The following is a 19,096-nucleotide window of genomic DNA, read 5'->3' as shown; positions in this document are numbered from 1 at the left end:
TGGATGGGTTTGGCCTCGTGCATTATGAAATTTGAATTCATTTAAGAGCAAATAAAGAGGAAAGCATATGCAAATTAAAGCACATGCGTTCCTTTCCGTTTGGAGTATGGACAAAAGTTAAAGTGAATGCTTCGTCTGAGACATTCTCTAAGAAGGAAAAATGGAAGGGGAGGTTGCCAGCACCTCCTAGTTGCGCCGCGCTAGTCAAGCCAGCAGCAATACCAGACCTTCAAAAAGTCAAGAAAAGGGTAAATGGCTTTTGATGAAAGGAAGAACAAAATGGAGGGGGGGGGTCTGAATTGTAAGTCCCTGGCCCCCCCCATCAGTTTGGTGTGTCCCCCGCATCCAAAAATTATTAATTTTTCTTGCTGCTTCATTTTGCTTCTAGATCAAGTCAAAATACCTGCTCAGTCAAAATGCCCAAGTGAAACAAAACTGGAAGAACAGCAGCGTGGGTATATCCTTCCTGCCAATAATCTGACACCAGCCAATCTTATCTCGAAGGAACAGGTTAGGGTCAGACGATGCTTACCTGCCACTAGTAGGGCGACGAAGAAGAGGAGTCCTAGAAATGCCTCCATCATTGTGGGATATCCACAAAACTCTCTCCAAACTGAAACAATTTATTGGGTTCACAGAACCTGCCATGACATTCAAGGGCAACATGTATGCCTGCCAATCCATTACCACACTTGGCAGGTAAATGAGACTGGGGTGAATAAATGCACACATCCATACAAATCTTCCACATTCAGATTTAACGTTTAAACTTTGCAGGGATGTTCATTCTGGGGTATTGTTCTGAAAGCCAGTGTGGTGTAGTGGTTAAGAGCGTGGGACTGGGACTCGGGCGATCTGGGTTCTAGTCCCCGCTCAGCCATGGAGCCAACTGGGTGACTCTGGGCCAGTCACAGACTCTCAGCCCAACCTACCTCACAGGGTTGTTGTTGTGGGGATAAGATGGAGGAGGAGAATGATGTAAGCTGCCTTGAGCCCTTTGTAGGAAAAAGACAGGGTATAAATCGGGAAGAGAGAGAAAAAAAAGCAATGTTCCCTTCTGACAGATCCTCATATCAACCCGATAGTGTCATAGCTAACACAAAAGGGAGGATCTTTGTTCTTCAGACTGATTGCAGAAATCCAGGATTGTTGCAATGACTGATCCAATGATGAGGTTACCAGCTTTCACTTCTGAAAGTTCAGCATGCCACATCTGGTGCACAACAGGAGCCACGAATGGGCCATTCTCTTCCAAAATTCAGGGAAAGTATTGTGCTACAGATCACTAGCTGAACCAATACCTTTAGAAGCTGGGCAGCCCTCTGAGTGGGATGGTGTCACGTGGTGTCCTGCAAGAGCAGAGGCTGGACTCGATAGCCTTCATGGCCCCTTCCAACTCTACTATTCTATGATTCTACGATTCTTCTTTTCTCTCAGAATGAGTTCCTTCTGAGTGAGGGGCATAACTCTCTGGAACATTTTCATTTTAATACATTTGGCAGAGAATAACTGCAGCCGCAAGACCCCTTGTGGCTTTAGAATATAATTCTATATATATAATTCTAAATGTAATACAATGTTGGCTTCCAGATACAGCTACAGAAGTGGTGGTGCTCGAAGGGGAGGGCTCTTCCATGGGGCATGGGGCAATGGGGCAGGAAGAGGGCGATAAATGGCTTGTGCTCCATCACACCCGCCTTCGCCAATCACATCACCTCCAGAGGTGCTGCACTAGGACTCCCAGCATCTCCGGCTGCCAGTGTAACAGGATGAGAATGCTTGGCACTGTAGTACACCCACCCTAGCTGGCTAGTGGATGCTGGAAATTGTCGTGTAACACATCCAGGTGGCACTAAAGTTGGGAAGTTTTGTTTCCTGCTTGGTGACAGGACTAACAGTCAGAAACTACCTGTGAAGCGTCTTGATTTAATCTAACTGCAGCCACCGAAACGGCCTTCAGTTCAACCTACCTTCTGCAACTGCCATCCAGGCTCCCAGCTGGCATTCCATTTCATTTAAAGGGAAACTACCTTTGCTGTCACAACTGAGTGGAGAGGGTCTCCCTTGGTGTGGGATGAAGGGAAGGCTATGAAAGGGGGCTGAGATTCCCCTCTGCCGTTGGGCAGTCCACTCTGCTTCCAAAGCTCAGGCAACCGGCCCGAGCCACCAAGCGGCCAAGTGGCCTTCCTGTTGTTACATACAGAGGCCGCCAGAGCGTCCATCCGCTGTCCGCTGTGGCTCCCGCAGGACAGCAACGGAACTCTTTTTTTCCTCTTCTGCAAACAGCAATTAAAGTTACCGCATTATGTGGATTGTCTTCTCAGTCACTTCAGGGACATGGTGTCTTTGGAAAAACTGCAACCTGAGGTGGCTGGCAGATTCCACCAGGGAAACTTCAGGTGCCTTCAGGTGAAGACACCTGGTTGAGGAAGGCTGTGCTCCGGTGCTCAGACCTGATCTGGTGGTGGCACAAAAGCAGGTGAGAGCACACTCTGCAATGGCTCGATTGTAATACTGGGCTCCTTTTACCTGTGTTGAACTGTTGGACATGGACATAGACGGCAAGGACATGGATAATGCACTGCTGTATCTTTGGCTTCTCCATCACTTCTGTCACTCCCCCCACCCCTGAGGCAACATGCCAGAAAAACAAAGAGCAGCAAAGCAAGATTGGAGGCACGGGGGTCTCATTCTAAATAAATAAAATCAGAAATGCATGATTTCATCCTGTCAGAGCTGCAAATCTAAAGACACCAGGTAATGTATGTATTCTCTGGCCCCTACAGCCTCTGGAAGCAGTGGATCTGGTTACCTGCTGAGGTGGGGATGCAAGATTGATAGGCATCTTTGGACAGGAAAAATGACAGAGAATTCAGATTTCGTTTATTGCAAGTCTGGTTTTTATTGTTACTAAGGCAGTCAGAGCAAATCCATCAAGAAAGCCAAACCGGAATGCGAGAAGATGATGTCAGGGTGAAATGGGAGCATCGCTGAACACAAAGTGGATCTGCTCCCAAGCAAGGTCCTTTTACAAGAGGACCTTTACCAGCAGGAGTCCAGAGAAGGCTGGCAAGAGGAGCCCGGAAGGGGGAGCTCCCTGAGAAACATCTGGCCGGCAAGATGCCTTCTTGACACGATCACCTCCCACAATGGGAGACCGGCCACTCTTTATGGTGAGACAGACCGACTCGGTGGTGCAGCCCCTCAAGATGTACTCGATCTGGTTTCCATCTGAACATGGATGATAAGACGGGCAGTCAGGTAAGTCGTGGTTGCCAGAGCCTCTGCATCCCGCCTGGCAACCCTACCCTTGATAGGAACTAAAGTCTCCTGAAGGGGTATGGCGCTCAGCCAAGCCCTTCTCTTCAGAGCCGTGGAGCCTCATGGAAACCAGCTATGGCCTTGTTCTCCGTCTGTTCATTTCAATGAGACTTTGGAATTTCAATGGAGTGTTTCGAGTGTAAGCCATGTGCCTGAGAAAGCCCCAGTTGTGGCCAGTCCCCCTGCCTCTTTCTGTATGTTCACTTCTTCACGACATTTCTGTACTGTTCCAGACCTACACAGAATCTGGAGCAGTGAACAGTAAAAAGGCCAAACTATATTTTACAAAAGAATAGAACACTATTAAAAATTAGTAAAATACCAGTAAAAGCAAGCAAACAGAAAGGATCAATCAAAGAAGGCTTCCTGAAATGAAGCTGTTTTTGGGAGGCACCAAACACAACAAAATATTGGTGCCTGCATGACCCCTAGAGGCAAGGAGTTCCACAGAAACGGGGCCACCACCCTGAAGACTCTTCCCCAGGTGGACCCCAGTCAAGCCGTAAGTCCAGGTGGAACCACCGGGAGTGTGTCAACTTCAGCGACTGAGCAGGCTGATAAGAGGGAAGGCTCCTTCTCCGGTATCCTGATCCCGAGTTATTTAGGCCTTCATGACACTAACGGGGAAACCTTACTCCTGGCCTAGAAGCAAATAGGCAGGTCTTATCAGAAGCAGTAGGGATCCGCTTTGTCTCCCCAGCTTTGTTTGTGCTAGATATTACTCCAGTACAAATCTTCCCACATATAAAAGGGCTGCAAAGTGCACGGCACCTGGAATGGACCTTACCACTCATTTGCACTGTGTTCACATCAAAGCAATGCTTCTCCGCTCCTGTGCAATTTACCATCTCCGAAGCACATGTGCCTGATGAACTATAGCATGCCGGACACTGAATTCCGTTGGCTGTACTGTCTGTTTCTGGCACTGGAAACAAGAAAACGACACACAGTCAGCTGGAGAGGATGGAACTGCTGGCAAGTAAGGAAGACAGAGAGAAAAGCGGGGAGTTGGTTATTTGGTGGAGAGATAATGTCATGCTAAGCAGAAGCTGAGGTGCTCAGCTAAGCAGAGGTTGGAGTGAAGTTGGCATCCATGAGGCATGTGGAAATATTAGATAATAAAACAGTGCAGCCAATAGATACAGGCAGTTGGGAACCTGGGTGACTGAAGGTGGTGACTTCTGGGTCTACAGACCAAGCAGAAATAACAGAAGAGAGAGGACAGGTCAGTGTTTCTGGATCAATGGGCTGGAGGTGAAGGAACAGGCCGAATAAGGGGCTGTTGGACCACACACAATATTAAAGGAGATCAATTGATGATCCAGGAGAGGCCCGTCTGCAGCAGAAAGGTCAAAGCCAGATCAGCTCTGGAAGAAGACGAGTCAAAGAATGTCCAAGTTAGTGCATTGAGGAATCTGTCATGGGAAGCAGGATGCCCTGCAAGATCCCGCAAAGTGGATTGGCCGGGATCTTGCAAGGCAGTGTGTCATACCTGCCATCCCAGGGAAAACTAGTGCTTATTTCATGCTGCTGTGACCTTGCGGTGTTTAATCGGGTTGTGCTTGGGTTCCTGAAGGAAAAAGCCAGACATAAATAGCGGGCTTTGCTCTTATGTGATGGATGATAAGGAATGGTTGAGGATGACCTCTCCCAAAGTGCAGCCTCTGTGATGCAGGAAGCCAAGCCTACAGGTGAGGGTTCAGGTACGCAATGGACACATCCAATGAAACCGTATACTCACATTCAGGTGAGACTTGTTTGCAGTTGCTTCCAGTGCAACAGACTACTCCTGCCCGGTAGATTTTCCCACCTCCCATGTTCAGTTCTAACGCGGGAAGAGTACACACCTCCAGGGTCTCACAGCCTTTTATCTCACTCTGCGTTGTTGCTCCATCTGTTATGGGGAGAAACAGAGGGATGCTCACTCACGGGCTGGCAAAATGCCCGTTAAGTAGGGAGCATTTAGCCGAAGGAGGCATACGGCAGGGCGCATGGACCCTGCACGATCGCCATCATGAATGCCTGGGTCAACAGTGTCAGGGTGGGGAGAAGCAATGTCTTCCAAGCGCAGCATCCTGCGCTTTCCAATAGGAGTGAGTGGCAGCCATGGTAGCCCTGAAAGGGGCTATGGATGCCTTCGACCCGACCTCTTCCCTCACCCCCCCAATCTCATCCACTGAGAATACGTCGCACCCCTATTTGTGTAGGTCACGAATAACAACCCTGCAAGGGTTCCAAACAAATGGACTGAAGGGAAGTGAGGATTCCTGTGCATGGCACCTCCTGCTTCTCATTCTCCAACTACTCTGGGCAAGAGCTAATTCCAAGTGGCGAAGGAAAGCTGTGAATGTGTGGATCCCACTTCTTGCACTGGACTGGCCCAGCTCAAGCTCTCTGTTTTGGACACCCTGGAAGGTGACAAAAGGTTAGGGACTCGTCGCTCTTGCAGTCTCCATGCCTGCCAGGGACTTGTCCCCATGGGCAGCATGGGGAGCGCTCAACCTCCCGTTTTCGAACGGTTCGCCTGCTCCTTCCGCCGGCAGACATGCTGCATTCACGGAGCCCTAGAAGGGCAGCATTCAACCTCAGTGAAGAAAAGCACACGTGTGCATGCACACACAAACACACACCCGCACACACAGATCCCATGCGGGCAGAGGCATTAAACTCCCTGGGCGTGAAATTGGGGAGTTTTGGAAAATCAGATCAGATTCTACCCAACTAGCAGGTTCCTTTTGCTTACTGCTGAAGACCACGTGCAAAATGGCCCAATTCACCTCACTCAGGCCCTGTTGAACCTGAAGGCTGAAGCTGGGCTTAGAAGGCCAGGATTCAACCCAGGTTCCATCCGCACATCAACTGGAAGCAGCTCTGCCAGGACAGGAAGGTCTCCCCACAACATTCCCCTCGTTTAAGGATCCTCATACCCACCCAGACCGCTTTCAGCAACTGCACTGAAACAGGTTTTCTGCCCATAAGCACAAGTCTTCATAGGGCCAGTGCAACTGGTGTTAAAGCCATGACACACTTCACAGTCCAGAGAAGAACCTTGAAGAGACACGGGGGAGAAAAGGAAACATAATGAAAAAGAAAAGAACCCACGTACATTCTACCGACACTCAGCTTCCTTTAGACAACGAAGAAGAATACGGAACATTTTGGGATTTGTAGTGCATTCTGATTTTAACAAAGGATGAAATGAAATTCAAAATAGTTTGAAGTTTAGAAAATGTAAACATTGAGCCATGCACAATTTTTAAATGCACAATTACGGGCACATCGAATACATTTGCTATTTCCTTTCTATTTCACTTCCCAGTTAAACCCAAGGAAAAAAATCAACTGAATCCCAGAAGTTTTATATATAGATATAGATATACTACCAGGATGAATGCAGACAGTGGGCTTATCTTCCATCGTGTGTAAAAAAAAAAAAACCCAAACCCCAATCATGCAATACCAGCTTGTGTCTGGGTCTTGCAATGTGACATTTCCTAAACAACCTTTCTACCCTAACGTTACCTGTTTCTAGAAGCACAGAAAAGAGGAAGAGCATCAGGAGAAACTGCATGGTGATGGCAATGGAAAATTCCCGGAATCTCTTTCTGCGGTGCATCACATTTCTTGCCCTAAAGAGCCTGCAATGACATTCAGAGACAATGTGCCTGTCCAGAGGTGATTTCGCATAGCTTGCATGCAATGGCTTAATAGCTGTGGGGAAGATGAAAGGGAGTAGAATCATGGCACCTATTCAGATAGTGTTACAAAGATTTCTTTTGGGATCTTCTCTGTTGGGTACAATTCTGGAAAATAATATAAGGCACTTGAAAATCCAAGATGCCATCTATAACATCATCCTTTTCTTCCATAGATCTAAGGGTTAGGGCTTGTGTGCATGCCTAGAGAGAGAGAGAGAGAGAGAGAGAGAGAGAGAGAGAGAGAGCGGGCGGGCGGGGGGGGGGGGGGGGGGGGCGGGGCTTGCTGATGACTGTCTGTTGTCTGCAGTCAAACAAACGAAACTGGCCTGGGATTAGAGTCCCTGATGCTTCAAAACATTGAAAAGTAGCAGAAATGATAAAATTCTCGTTTCAAGTTGCCAGGATCTTATGCAAGCCAGTTTCCCAGATAGTTTTGCTGTAGGGACTCTCTTCCCACAGCTACTTCGTGGCCAGTGGCCATCTATATTCACTTCTAGATCAACTGAAAAACGAAGGGTGGCTGGAGTCAGAACCCCCTTTTTGGCGGCAGAAGGAATACAATACTTGCATCCTGGAATGAGGGCTAAAGAAGTGGAAATGCATAAAAGGGGGTATGTTATTTCATGGCTTTCTACAGAAAAGGGGACGGGGAACTTGGCTAAATGAGCTGGGTTCCACTGCACATCCTAATCAGGAATCGCTGCCCAACCCAAATATGCCACCAATTCAGTACCTTCATCTAGTTTGAATCTTGCTACATTTAGGATTATTTTCAGTGGAACTCATGTTGAACTTACCTCTGGTAACTGTCACCGAGGCCGCAAACATTCCATGTCTTTTAAAGGGATACCAATTCTATCATCATCCTGGATGGGTCTCTCTTGGAAGGCTATGGGAGGTTATGTGTGGGGAAGAGTTCACTGTGTCGCTAAGTTCTCTCAGCCCGAGCTGCTTCTACTGATGCCGAGCTTGGGAATTGGTGTGACACATCAAGGGGTAACGGGCCCTTTATAAAGGTGTCCCCTGGGGCTTTGGTTAATGATGTAACTTTGATTCTTGTATTGGAGAAGACTGGTGGGATGTACGTGGTCTTATGGGGCTGGCATGGTGCAACATTCTCACACACAAAGGAAACGTCTGGTGCTGTGATTATTCTGAAGGTACAGGATGATTTTCCATACCTTCTTGTACAGCCAGCCACCTCCCAAATTATTTATTTATTTATCTAGCTGACTTGTATGCCGCCCCATTCGCCTAAGCCTCGGGGCAGCTTACAAATGAATAAATATCACTAATACAATGAAATACAGTTGGAGACATCCTGGCCAAAGTTGTTAAAATCAATAAAAAAAGTCAACAATTAAAATGACATTTAAATAAAAAGGTCTTGGACTGGCGCCGAAAAGCAAATAACGACGGCGCCAGGCGGACCTCTCTGGGGAGCGCGTTCCATAAGTTGGGTGCCACCACAGATAAAGCCCTCCTCCGGGTACTCACCCTCCTAATGTCCTTCACGGAGGGCTCCCAGAGAAGGGCCTCTGCCGCCGATCTCAAGGGGTGAGAGGGCACATATGGACGCAAGCGCTCCTTTAGGTAACCAGGTCCCAAGCCATTAAGGGCTTTATAGGTGGTAACCAGCACCTTGAATTGGGCCTGGACTTCAATGGGGAGCCAGTGAAGCTGACGGAGGACTGGAGTCATGTGAGCATAATCCCTAATTAATCAGGTTGCATCATCTGTACGATCGTCCCTCCGTTTAAAAATTAACACCATTGCATGTTTTCACAATACAATCCTAGTTTGTTGTGTTCAATGGGAATTGCTCCTAGGTAGGTGGGTGGAGCAGGTGTGGCGCAGTCTTTTGGCCCAGGGGCCACAGGGGAGGATGCTTGGGGATACAGGCCAGAGGTGGCCCAGGCCACAGGTCAAAGCAGTGCTTCTGAGCGCTTCTTTGGAGACAGACCATCCCACACAGAGACACCCCATGAGAGGAACCAGGTCTCAGCACACAGTTCCTCCGTGGGTGGTTTGTCGCCTTTCCATGTGGCTTGGCAACCAAGGGAGGGAGGGAGGACAAGAGGAACGGGTCCAGGGGAAGCAACGCCTGGGCAAATCCAAGAGGGAAGCCCTGCGGACACATCCAGCCATTGGCCAGAAGTTCCCCACAAGTCGGACGGCACGATCGCATCCAGCTGTGGCTAAGGCTGCTGTGCCAACTGCCCCTCCTCCAGGACAGGAATAGTCTCAACAGGGTTGTGCGCTCCAGGATCGGGGCCAGGACTGAAAGGCAATCTGGGCCAAGGGGACATGTGTCCCTGACCCAAATTTCTATGGGCGCATTTCCATCGTACATTCAAATGGCATTTGCTTTTGAACCCTGGTGTTTATTTTCATGGAGGGAAACGGAGACTTCGGCCTGAGGGTCCAACGGCATTCAGCGGAGGCGACGAATAGCTGCAGCAAAGACATCACTGGCTGCAGGCTTGATGCAACCCCATGCAGGTCCCTTTCAGGAGAGTATCTTCAACAGCAGGAGCCCAGAGAAGATAGGCAGGATGAGGCCAGAAGAGCAGGACCCCTTCGAGACATCAGGGTCACATTCAGCCTTTAGAACAAGATCTTCTTCTCCAAAAAAGGGGGACTTGTGTTTTTTAATGGAAATGCAGAATTCGCTGCTAGAGCATCCCTTCATGACATTGGTTAGAGGCACTCCTTCTGCACATGAAAGAGAAGTCGTGATTGAGGGATGAATTGCTGTCAGGAACTGCTCTCCAAACCTGTCCATCTCATCTGATTAAAAGGCGACCTGAACCCAACCTGAAGGAGGACCTGCTTCGAAGGACCTTAAAACTAGCTCAGTGTACACAGACCGAGAGCATGTTTCATTTCCATGAGAGCAGGTGGCTGTGCATGGCCCATCTGCCCAGAGCCCTCTAGCCCCATGGAAACGAACCGTGTCCCAGTTCGATGTCCATTTACTTCAATGGGTCTTTGCAGGAGTCTTTCCTGAGGATTGAGCCTGAGAGCTCATTCTGCCCCCACCCCACCCCCTTTGCCAGGAACAGGGCCTGGCTGGTCCTGCCGGCGTCTGCAGAGCCAGGCACTCCTCTGTGGATGAGGTTCTGGCAGGGATTAGTGGCGAAGAAATCGCGCGCTGAAGCCGAGGGCCCTGGAGACCGACATCAAAGCCCCCTTTGCACGGCTGCTCCTCACCACAGCAGTGCAAGCCATCCGGGACTCCTTGCCCCTTGGCTCCCCGCCTCTCCCTGCCTTGATCCAAGTATGCCTTGCCTCACTGCACCCTTATGCTCCAGCCATCCCTGGTCCTGGGACTCTTTCCAGCTTGCGCTCTCTCTGTGTGTGCTAAATCGGACTGCCCCTTCTGTGCTTCTGACCCTGGGTGGCTGACTTTGCTGGGTGCCAGTTTCGCCATCTTTTCAGCCCCAAGCCCACCCTCCACTCCCAGCACTTGATAGCGGGGCCTGTCAGCTGTTATAACAGTCCCAGCTTTTATTGAAATTGTTTTGAATGTTTAAATCGTTCTGCATTTTGTACATTGGAATGTTATCCTGCATTTTATTCTATTTGTATTTGCCTTGTCATCTTTTTTTATCCTACAAATAAATATATACATACATCATATCTTGTAAGCTGTCCAGAAACTTTTTGGTAATGGACAGCATGGAAACATTTTAAATAAATAAATATACAATGTATTACATTGCGGTAGAGAACTTTGGGGCAAAGCAGAAGCAATGCTGGAGGTGATAGCAACCACCAGTCTCTGCCCATCCTTCCATTTCACCTTACATCAAAAAAGTTTCCCTCTCGCATTTTGAAATAGTATTGTCAGTTCAAACAAATACTTGCCATCATTTTGTCTGGTTGTGGACAAATCAAAGCAGTGAGTATTTTTTCCAGTACAGTTTACCATCTCTGTAGTACATTTGTCTTCCCAACCATAACAGGAAGGACATATCTGTCCATTGGGGTTTGTCTCTATTTCTGGTACTGAAAGCAGAGAAAAAGATTACTTGGGAAAAAAAGATTACTCCGCTTAGAGATACAGGTGCAAACAGATGGGAATCTCATTGTGGCTTGCAAAACACATGAAGGTGCTGCCTTCACAACCCTGAACAGGATCACAAGAACAAGCCCACATTGCCCATATTATATGTTCGTAAATTACTAAACAGGTGTTCATGTCCTGTTTGTCCGTCCGTCCGTCCGTCCGTCCATCCATCCATCCACCACTGAAGAACAGAGCAATCATGTTTCCCAAACAACAGATGTACTTACATTTAGATTCAACACTTGAGCAGGTACCCCCTGTGCAACAGGTTAAAATTGACCTGAGGGTTTTTGCTGTTCCCAAGGAAAGGGTTATTTTGTTGGTGGAACAAATCTTGGATGTTTCACAGGATTTGGTTGCAAATTGTTCCAAGTTTCCTCCTGAAAGGAAAGAGGACACTGGGTTATTCAGTGACTAACTATCTACTCCCCATTGCAACCAGGACCCTTCTGAGATGCGGTGGGGGAGGGGGCAGTGGCCCTGGCTTCAGGGTTCCAGCAACCCCCCTGAGGGCCCCCTCCAAAATAACGGGGGGCTCTCCAACCCCCTGGAGGGCCCCTGTACTACATCTTTGGCTCCCACAGGCCTGGGTCTGTGGCTTATGCACTCCTTGGCCCAGGCTGCAGGGTCTTCCACCCACCTAGGTTATGCTCAAGGAGGGCGATGACGCAGGTGTCTTTATTAGATGCACAGGCAGTCATGGGACCAGTGCAGGTACTAGCATTGGCAGCACAGACTTCACAGGTCAGGGAAGCGCCTGGAAGAGAGAAGAAAAGAAACCCCATTTGTATCTACCATGGAGGGGAAGCAATGAACAGAAATGCCCCCCTCCCCCAGTGGCTGAGGATGGGTCAGTGGTCCCCAGGCAATGAGTGGCTTTTGCAGGAGGGAAGGGAAAGCCAGGCAGGAGAGGACAAAAAGCACATCCAGGCTCAGTGGAAGAGCCCCTGCGAGGCATAAGGTGCATTGGAGCAACCAAGGGTGGACTCAAAGGAGTCCAGATTTCTATGAATCCGAACTGTCAATTCTGCGGCAGGCCACTTTTTCCCAGATTGCATGGATTCCGCAGACCTGCAGGACTGTTGCTTTGCCTTCTGCACTTTTAAGAAGAGTTATAATAAAAATATTAAATTGCAAGCTGCCAAATGGAAAGACATGTTTTTCACCGTAGCCTAACATGGGTGAAAGCGCTTTTGGAGGGACCGGCAAGTTTTGGAGGGGAGTTGTGCATTTCCAGAAGTGCAAATGTGGATGCATTTGTGCAAAATCCGGGAATGAGTAGACAAAGGAATGGATGGCTGCTGAAAAAACACAACATGAAGATTTGATGGAGACGGTAAATCCCTGCTCTGCACACAGAAGGTTCCTAGTTCAGTCCTTGGCATCTCGACATAGAGCTGAGAAACAATTGTGCCTGAAAGAGAGCCAGTGGGGTGTGGTGGTTAAGAGGACAGGACTGGGACGCAGGCGATCTGGATTCTAGTCCCCACTCGGCCATGGAGCCCCCTGGGTGACTCTGGGCCAGTCACAGACTCTTGGCCCAGCCTGCCCCACAGTGTAATTGCTGCAGGGATGAGATTGGGAACAGTAAGAGAATGATGTAACCAGCTTTGGGTTTGTATAAGAAAACAAGTGGAATATAAATCTAATAAATAAATATTTTTTTTACAAAACTGGACAGCTTTTGCTGCCAGCCAGTGTCAACAATACGGGTCCACGGGTCTGGCTCAGTATAAAGTACTTTCTTACATTCCTGAAAAACGGCATGGCAACAAAAAACAGAGCAGAAGCACATACTGTTGTAGTTCCTGACATCATCTTTTTCATCATTCTTATTACTAATTAATGTAAACATTCCAAGACAAGCAGCTGGCAGCAAAGGAAAGGAAAGGAAGGCACCTCTGGGAGAAGGGAGATACGTGTCACCTTTTAAGCCTCCTTTGATAGCCAAGATTATTTCTAAAAAGAAGGACTGAGTTTCCCGCTGTCACCATCCTTCAATGGTAGGGTAGGGATGTACGAATCAGTGTATTCCTATAACTTTCTATATTTGAGCACATGTTTTCTTTGCACAAGAAAATGGGTTACTTTTTCCAAATATACACATAAACTCTGCTCATTTTTCCACGGGTGTACACTTTTTTTTTCAAAAGTGCACACAAAGTGGGAGAGGATTTGCTCTGCAGTTCTATAGAGACCTTGGCATATCCTTCATCTTGTACCAAAACCAAAAGATGATACCAATTTGGCGGTGACCTTATTCATCCCAATGGCCTGTGTCTCTAATGAAGAGACCAGTGCCTCCTTACCTGTTTTTAGGAGCATGAAGAAGAAGAACAAGAGTTTCAGGACAGTCTGCATGATGATGGGGAATTCACACAACCATTTTCTGCAAGAAATCCAGTTGACTGGCCACATTGCACGCATGTCATGTTAACATTTAGTAAGCTGGACCCCACCAAATTATTGCCTAGCAGGATTGTCTGGAAGAAAGAGGAGAGACATTTCTGCTGGAAGGAAGAGAAGATGATCCCAGAAGGATGCAGGGACAGAAAAGTAGTGGCTGACCCCTTTACCTATCTCCAGTCCTCGGATGTGGGTCACTGAACTGTGAGTGCCCCTGTCAGTGCCCGGTGGCTGCTTCTCTTCTGTGCCACCGCCTGTGCTTCCCGTGCCTGTATGACATCACGTGAGGTCACAGATACCAGCAGCCAGATACCTGGCCATAGCAGAGTGGAAAGACAGCTTTGTGCCACTTCCCTCCCTTGGGCACATCCCCATGTCCAAAAATGCAGGTAGCTATCAGTAGCTGCTAGTCCTGATGGCTGCACTTTGCCTCCTGCATCGAAGGTATTATGCCTAAACACACTGAATGCTGGGGAAGATGGGTTGGCAGGGGCAGGTGCACTCACATTGCTTGTGGGTTTTCAGGGGGCTGAATTCCAGACTAGATGAGCCCTTGGTCTGATCCAGCGTGGCCCTTGGGTGTGAACGTGTGTGTGTGTGAGAGAGAGACAGAGAGACAGAGATTCAAACGTCTCGTGTAGAAAATTAATGAGAAACTATTTTTTAAATGGAACCCCTTTATTTCTTTAAATAAAACACACAAAATGAATGTCAAGCTTTTCCTTTAGTTTTTTATTTGTTTCCCAAATGAATTCACACTCCCAAAGAGATCCTAGCTCCTTCCACTATATGTTTAACATGCTTTTCTATTCCAAAACTGTGATCAGAGCACAGCCCTTTATGATATGGTGCATGTAGGGATATTGAAGAAGTACTCAAATGAGTTTGGATTTCTGTGGCTCTAACTTGGGGATTCTTCAGGGGACCAGCTTTTCCTGAGTTGTGTGGATTCCATGAATTTTTGGACTGACTTATTACTTCTCCTAATATTATGCAAATATAGTTGTGGAAAGTGCAAAACTTATCACAGATTGAAAATGCTCATTTCCTCTCCTAGACTAAAGCATGAAAATGCACATTTTGTGGGGGTGTACATATTTGGTGGGGATTTGAGCATTTTTGGAAGTGTGAACTGGTACAAGTGCAAATTTGCACAAATGCTGATGAACCTATTTGCAAAAACACTGATTCCACCAATGAGCAGGTGATAGAATGAAAACTGCCAGAAGGTTTGCAGATAGAACAGATTAAATCAAGTTTCATTTCTTTAACTGTGTTTCATCCTTTCCATCTGCGTAGGTCCATAGGTGTACAGATTTCTCAACTAGATGTGGAAGGTAAGGGAAGTGGTCATGGGATTAATAGCTCCCTTAGGCTGTGCTGAGGGAGGTTAGAGGGGCAGGTGAGGCCATTTCACCAGCCTTGTAGAAGACAAACCCCATGAAGGCTCTTCTCCAGCAACCATTCCCAGAGGCTGCATTGAGGGCAATGAGAGCAGCAAAACAGGTCCAATCCCACAGCCCTCCTGAAAGACTCCACTTCCCCCCTCTCCCCTCCCCATTCCTTTTCCCTTGTGCATTATGTATTCTTAAACTGTAAGTCTGGAACAGGGATGAGCTTGTTTCCTGATAGCCAGAAATGTGTCTAATCCCCTTCTAAAGCCATCCAGGTTGGGTACCATAACTACGTCCTGTGGCAGAAAATGACACGGTCAAGATACGAGCTGCACCCCAAGAGCAGGTGGGACGAGTGTGCCAGCCAAGCCAGCTTTGCTGGGAATTCAGCTCCCAAGGGTTTTTCAAGTGGCAGCCTTGTCATGACCCCCACAAGTTCTCCATCTGTGGCAACTGCCCCTCATTGAGAGCTGGGAGGGAGTAAGGACCAACGAACCCAGGAGGGTGGAGACACCAGGCAGCTGCTAGACTCATATCACAGGCAAGAGATTCTGGAACACTTCTTTTTCCATTTGAATGTGACCTTAAGCGCCTCTAAGGTCTTCTCCGGGTTCAAAGGCACATCACTTTAAATCTAGGTCTAGCAGTTACACCTTTTTGTATCATTGTTATGCTAGAATGGGAGAAAGGCCCTGGGCCTGTAGTGCGTAGGTGGTAGGGAGTGCTTAACCCATTCTCCAACATGAGCTTCTTGGTCTAGGTTAACTCCACCCAGAGCTGATGCTGGTCCACAAGAAAACGATTATTTATTTAAAACATTTGTACGCCGCCCAATTGTGCCACAGAACCTCTGTGGGCCTGTTTCCCTTCCCTTTCCCTGCCTTCTTTCCTGCTGATTTGCAGGCCTCACTGTAGTTTTTGAGGGCAAGTTCCATCAGGAAATGGGAGAGGGAACTACTAAACATTCTCTGAGAATGGGAACAAGCCAAACTGTTCATTGAGATGAAGTTCATACAATTGCAGGGAGCCCAAGTATCACTGGCTTTCCCATTATTTCCAAGTCATCTGAGCAAATGGAAAAGGTCTTCCTGACTCAAATTTCTATTAAGAGTACCACCGTTCATTCAAATTTTATTTGGATTTAAGCCTGCTGTTTATTTTCACGGAGGAAAGCAGAGAAGATCCATCTGGGAGGCCAAATGGCACTCAAAGTAAGCAATGGATACAATGGTGGCATCACTGAATGAAGAGCTGACAGGGCCACACTGGTGCCGTCACAAGAGAATCTTCAGCAGGATCCCAGGAACAATGAGCAGGAGAGGGCCGTTGCACGGAGATCCCCTAGAAACATCTGGTGTGCATTCTGCTGTTTTAATATAATCAAGACCTGCCACAATAGGGGATTTGCCTTTTTTCAATGAAGTACAGACAGATTTAGAAGTACAACCTTTTATGGTGCTGTCTATGAAAATTCCACCTGCACATGAAAGACAAGATGGGTGGTTAACACTGCTCATCACTACTCTCCAAACCACTCCACCTGGCACGGTTGAAATGAACCTTGTTCCCGATGCAAAGTGAGGCTGTGAAGAACCTGGTGTTCGAGTAAGACCTCGACTGACGGACAATGCCACCTCCTACACCAAGTGGGAATATTTTGGTGGAGAGGGATGCCACCTCTCACCACTAGGCAATCCCACCCTTCACTTCTGCTCCCAATATTAATCCAGAACCCTTTATTTAACCATTTTAATTAGGGATTTTAGATGTTTAACAGTCACCTTTTTATTTATTTTACTTTATGAATGTAATTTATTCATTTCTTGTCATTTCTTGTTTTAACACTATTGCTGATTGCACTTTTAATATTGTTTGTAATTTTTGTAAGCCCTCCTGAGCTATTTTACCAGAAAGGACAGGATATCAATGTTTTAAATAAATAAATCCAGAGTTTACCTTTTTCCCCCTAAGGAGGCTGAACCTTAGGCATGAGACAAAACTGATCCAAGGTTTGGGAAGATAAAACAAAAATATAAATAAATATAACACAAAAGCTTTAAAACAACCTTTCTGCATGCTTACTTTTATTACCACTCAGGCACCAGAAGCCCCAATTCCTAACCCTAACCAAACTTAAATCTTTATTAAGGTAGCACACAGCCCTCTCAACAGACACTGGAAAAGCAGTCTCCTTTCTGGTAGGGTTCAGCTTCCACTCAGAATCATTCAAGCTGCCAGCTAGGCTGCCTCTGAGTGCTCCACTTGGTCCCGCAGCTGCTGTCTCCAGACCAGCAGGAACTGGCACTCTGGCTTCAGTTTTTCTGTTCTCTGAAGAAAAGTCTTTGGAGTCTTGCAGACCAGGAATCTTGCAGAGCTTCCTCAGCCTCCAGGTGTCTTGCAGGCCTTCTCTGTTCCTTCTCCCCTGCTCCTCAGTTCCTGCTCCCCAGTATTCTCGGTTCTGTTCAGCTTCCCATTCTTGTTCCTGCTGTTCTTCCCCAGTGTCTTCCTCACACACTTCCCAATGGCTCTTTCTCAGGCTAAAGCTCTCCAGGCAAAACTTCTGCCAGACTGCTCTGAGGGCCTCTCAACAGCTCCTTATATACACTCCAGCCAGAACCACCCAGCCAATCAGAACCACCCAGCCAACATTCTATCACAACACTCCTGTCTAATCCCAGGGCCAATGGGCATCTTTAGAATGTCCAGTTATTCTCCAATCAGATGGTTCCAATTCTGATCCTGCCTTCCCATATATAATGTCAGAAATCTGGCATCATTTCCTTCTCAACATTTAACTTTGGCAGCCATATTACCAGTGAAACTCTCCTTAGGCTGAAGCCTCCAATAAGCGACACATATTTTTTTCTTCTACTGTTAACCTAGTTAATTCTTCAGTTAGTGACACAAAACATAATAGTTGAACTTTTTCACTGCAATTTTACCTCAGTTTCTTCACACTGGTCCATTGGCAAGAGGTGTATTTATTTATTTATTTATTATATTTATTTATTATTTATACCCCACTTTTCTCCCATTGTGGGGCACAAGGTGGCTACCTGCAGTTCCCAGGTCAGGCCACCTCCAGACCTGCTTGGCTTCCACATGGTTTTCCAGCCTCTGTGCTCTTTTCCCATTCTAAGTGCCTTTCTCAGCGCTTGGTTACTGGCACTCAAGGGTTTCAGCTAACATATGCTGGCACTTTGGTCCCCTCATGTTTTCCATTTGGCCTTGTCCTTTGTGTTCTCATCCCCACCCACTACTGGAATGCAGCTTCTGAGAAATTCCCAGAAGTGAAGTCAGTCCCCTCTCAATGCAGGGCCCATCCAGTTTCATGGAAACAAACCCTCGGCCTATTTAGTGACCAAGTGTCTCGGGGTGATTTTGCTAGACAGCTTCATGTGGATTATGCCTCAGAACTCTTCCCCCTCCCCTTTTTTAATCTTTTTCCCTCACCTGGGGTGGCCACTACGCTTTCCACCAAAGAAGCCCCCCCCCCCACAACACACACACACACACACACCAGCTTGCCAGAAGAAACAGAGGTCATTTGCTTTGACTCAAATGAGAGAGAACTCAGGGACATGTTGTGTCTGAGGTAGGACTTACCAGAATGTGTTTGTGATGACACTTCAAAGCAGTGTGTGTCCTTTCCGGTACAATTCACCATCTTTATTGAACACCCTTCCGACCACGAATAGCATGAGGGACACTGCCTTCCATTGGCTTTATTGTCCATCGGTGGTACTACAAACAGGACAAAGAATTCTCAGTCATTTTGAAGAACAGAAGAAGGTAAGACGGAGATTAAAGCAAGGCGGTTAGGGTGCAAATGCAGGGGCCGTATGCAACCCCGCAGGACCATGCCCTCTTTCCCCCCAAACATCATCACCAATAATAATGAGGACAACAATGATAATTGGTGGTTTCCTGGCTTGTATGTAGTTTTTCCTTCTGCTAAAAGGTTGCAGTCGCTCTTCTAAAGCTTCAAACTACCAGCTGGCTGGGAATGTTGGGAGCTGTAGGTCTCGCTTTTGTTCCTTTGTACTTCAAGCTTGGAATTCCAAGATATTATTACTCTTGCACTATTTCCATGCAGCCTCACAGCTGTCAATCTCAACTGGAAGCTTGTTTAAATCTGTGGACTGCTTATATTAATGTATCTTTGAAGTGGGTGCATTAAATCCTGCTTTCCCCCTCTTCTTATT

General features: G+C 47.3%; 1 protein-coding gene across 1 annotated transcript in view; it reads right to left on the bottom strand.

Annotated features, from left to right (window-relative positions):
- Positions 1-3,016: 3,016 nt before the first annotated feature.
- Positions 3,017-19,096, bottom strand: part of LOC123026052 — a 29,593-nt gene continuing 13,513 nt past the window's right edge. Inside the window, exons 3-8 of the mRNA XM_044435286.1 lie at positions 18,498-18,635; positions 16,170-16,368; positions 6,844-6,959; positions 5,063-5,215; positions 4,109-4,246; positions 3,017-3,231 (exon numbers count right to left, since the gene is read on the bottom strand). Of these exons, the coding sequence (XP_044291221.1) occupies positions 3,029-3,231; positions 4,109-4,246; positions 5,063-5,215; positions 6,844-6,959; positions 16,170-16,368; positions 18,498-18,635 (947 nt within the window). The 3' untranslated portion in view covers positions 3,017-3,028. The remainder of the gene's footprint in view (positions 3,232-4,108; positions 4,247-5,062; positions 5,216-6,843; positions 6,960-16,169; positions 16,369-18,497; positions 18,636-19,096) is intronic.

The sequence above is a fragment of the Varanus komodoensis genome, unplaced genomic scaffold (genome assembly GCF_004798865.1).
Source record: "Varanus komodoensis strain SLA01 unplaced genomic scaffold, ASM479886v1 scaffold29_1, whole genome shotgun sequence".
Classification (NCBI taxonomy): Eukaryota; Metazoa; Chordata; class Lepidosauria; order Squamata; family Varanidae; genus Varanus; species Varanus komodoensis.
Note: the sequence above shows the minus strand (reverse complement) of the source record. Positions and strands in the feature narration are given on the sequence as shown.